Raw genomic sequence first — 2,369 nt, 5'->3', positions numbered from 1 at the left:
CCCCTCCTAACCCACCCACCTTTCCTGGTCTCACCATGAACAGGACAGGTACACTCTTATAACCCACCCACCTTTCCTGGTCTCACCATGAACAGGTACACCCCTCCTAACCCACCCACCTTTCCTGGTCTCACCATGAACAGGACAGGTACACCCTTATAACCCACCCACCTTTCCTGGTCTCACCATGAACAGGACAGGTACACCCCTCCTAACCCACCCACCTTTCCTGGTCTCACCATGAACAGGACAGGTACACCCTTATAACCCACCCACCTTTTCTGGTCTCACCATGAACAGGAACATGTACACCCCTCCTAACCCACCCACCTTTCCTGGTCTCACCATGAACAGGACAGGTACACCCTCCTAACCCACCCACCTTTCCTGGTCTCACCATGAACAGGACAGGTACACCCTCCTAACCCACCCACCTTTCCTGGTCTCACCATGAACAGGACAGGTACACCCCTCCTTCTCGTGTCCGACATCTCCCCCGTTCTCTTGAAGAAACTCGATGAACATCTCCAAGTCTGTGATCTGTGTCTTCAGCTGGTGGATCACCTGTTCTTTCACCTGTCAAGTACAGACATATTATGATAATATGTGTAATACTATACAAGTAATGTTTAGGCCTACGTCACATTTTCAAACCAGGACCCGGCCGGTCAGCTATCGGAAATAAACAGTATGATACCAAAGTACACAAGACGTAAATAGAATAGTCATGGGCATTATTTGAATGTGTATATTTTTACGTAACCACAAACGGCCCTGCTGGGCCCCGGTTTCGAAATGTGATGTCAGCCTTACTGACTGACTTACATTCTTGTGAACAGAACTGTTTAGTCCCCATTAAAATTGATATATCGGAAGTTTATTTGCAAGTTCATGCCCGTAGGCTTATTGCAGAAATAATAAACTAAGTAACAACCATGCTGACAGATGACTCCCACAAAATGATTCAAAAATGGATAGACATTAATTTCACATATACACAACAAGTCAAAATGATATCCTTTATATATATATCTTTATAATTTTTAAAAAAACTGTACCTTGGCAGGGTTGACAATTTCCCCCACGGCGTTGTCCACCCTGTGCCGTAGCTCCTCTGTGGACAGTTTGTCCAGCCCGTCGATGTCCAGGTCCATCTTACTGGTCAGTTGGTCAATGATGACCTTCTGTTTCTCCTGCATGACAGCTGTGGGCATGTCGATGGCTCCCTCCTTGTACGCAAAGTCTTCTAAATCTTCCAGTTGGTTCTGTAGGAACAACAGATCGGGATAAAGTATGGTTAGCGTATACATGTATACAAACTAAGCAAACATTTCTGTGTCTGTATAGCCAGTACATGCAACCATGTTTAGTGTAACACACAAAACTCTTGTTATTAGGGATGCGTACCTAAACCCACGTTTAGGTACAGGTCCGGATTCGAATCAAGAGGTTTAGGTACAGGTCCGGACCTAATGAGTCCGGATCTAAATGCATGGCATTGAATATCATATCATAACATTACATTATAATATGTTATAACGGCAAAACAATGTATTAAAAAGGGTAGAAGCATGTTTGAACCAATAAGAACGTGTCTATTATGGTAGACACATGATGCAACAAAAATTTGACCCTTGTAGTTTTCCCTCACTGGGGCTCAGAGACTGCTATGGTGATTTCACAGTAATTTTATCTGTCAAAGTGGCCATCCCCTGACCTGTTATCCTGCCTGGCTTGCACTAACTAGATACAGGTCCAGTACCGGTACACCAGGGTTTCGGTATTTTTGTATCTGTACCTAATTGATTGTACCGGTACTGTATCGGTACACTGTACCGGTACACATCCCTACTTGTTATATTATAATACTGAATGACCCGTTATACAGTTGCATGCAAAATTATTTAACCCCCCTCACATTTTGGATATTTTGGCAAAATGAGGAGCAATACAACTGCACAATACTATAAAAATCATATCAGGGATAGTTTATTACAATTCAGCTCCAGATCAAAACTCAAGATTTCTTCCATGATACATAGTAAATCTCAACTTTTACATTGCTGCTACTCACAAAAAAAAAACAATTATGAACTGTTACACAAATTCACGTATCACGTAATTGTTCATCCTCGCAATTGTTGATGTGCTGCTCTAGTAAAACCCGTTCTTAGAAGAAGCAATTAACAATCATGCGTGATTAGCATGATGTATAACCCTACTAATGAGGACTCTGGAGCTTTGAAGCTAACGATTTACCTTGTAAAAGCACGTCTAATGAACACCCTTGGGAGGTTTACCACAACTCATACTGAATAGCTAAGGAAGTCAAGACAAGCTTCAACAACCATTCCAGTGCAAGTTATATT

The 2,369-nt window shown here is 42.5% G+C and overlaps 2 protein-coding genes across 2 annotated transcripts in view; one reads left to right on the top strand and one right to left on the bottom strand.

Annotated features, from left to right (window-relative positions):
* LOC118424354 (solute carrier organic anion transporter family member 4C1-like) overlaps positions 1–373 on the top strand; it is an 8,762-nt gene extending 8,389 nt beyond the window's left edge. The window contains exon 8 of the mRNA XM_035832903.1: positions 249–373. Coding sequence (XP_035688796.1) covers positions 249–373 — 125 coding nt within the window. The remainder of the gene's footprint in view (positions 1–248) is intronic.
* A 5-nt stretch (positions 374–378) lies between these two features.
* The window catches only part of LOC118424433 (RUN domain-containing protein 1-like), a 7,140-nt gene continuing 5,149 nt past the window's right edge, over positions 379–2,369 (bottom strand). Inside the window, exons 4-5 of the mRNA XM_035832997.1 lie at positions 1,059–1,265; positions 379–576 (exon numbers count right to left, since the gene is read on the bottom strand). Of these exons, the coding sequence (XP_035688890.1) occupies positions 394–576; positions 1,059–1,265 (390 nt within the window). The 3' untranslated portion in view covers positions 379–393. The remainder of the gene's footprint in view (positions 577–1,058; positions 1,266–2,369) is intronic.

The sequence above is a fragment of the Branchiostoma floridae genome, chromosome 10 (assembly GCF_000003815.2).
Source record: "Branchiostoma floridae strain S238N-H82 chromosome 10, Bfl_VNyyK, whole genome shotgun sequence".
Classification (NCBI taxonomy): Eukaryota; Metazoa; Chordata; class Leptocardii; order Amphioxiformes; family Branchiostomatidae; genus Branchiostoma; species Branchiostoma floridae.
This window is presented reverse-complemented; position numbering and strand designations above follow the sequence as displayed.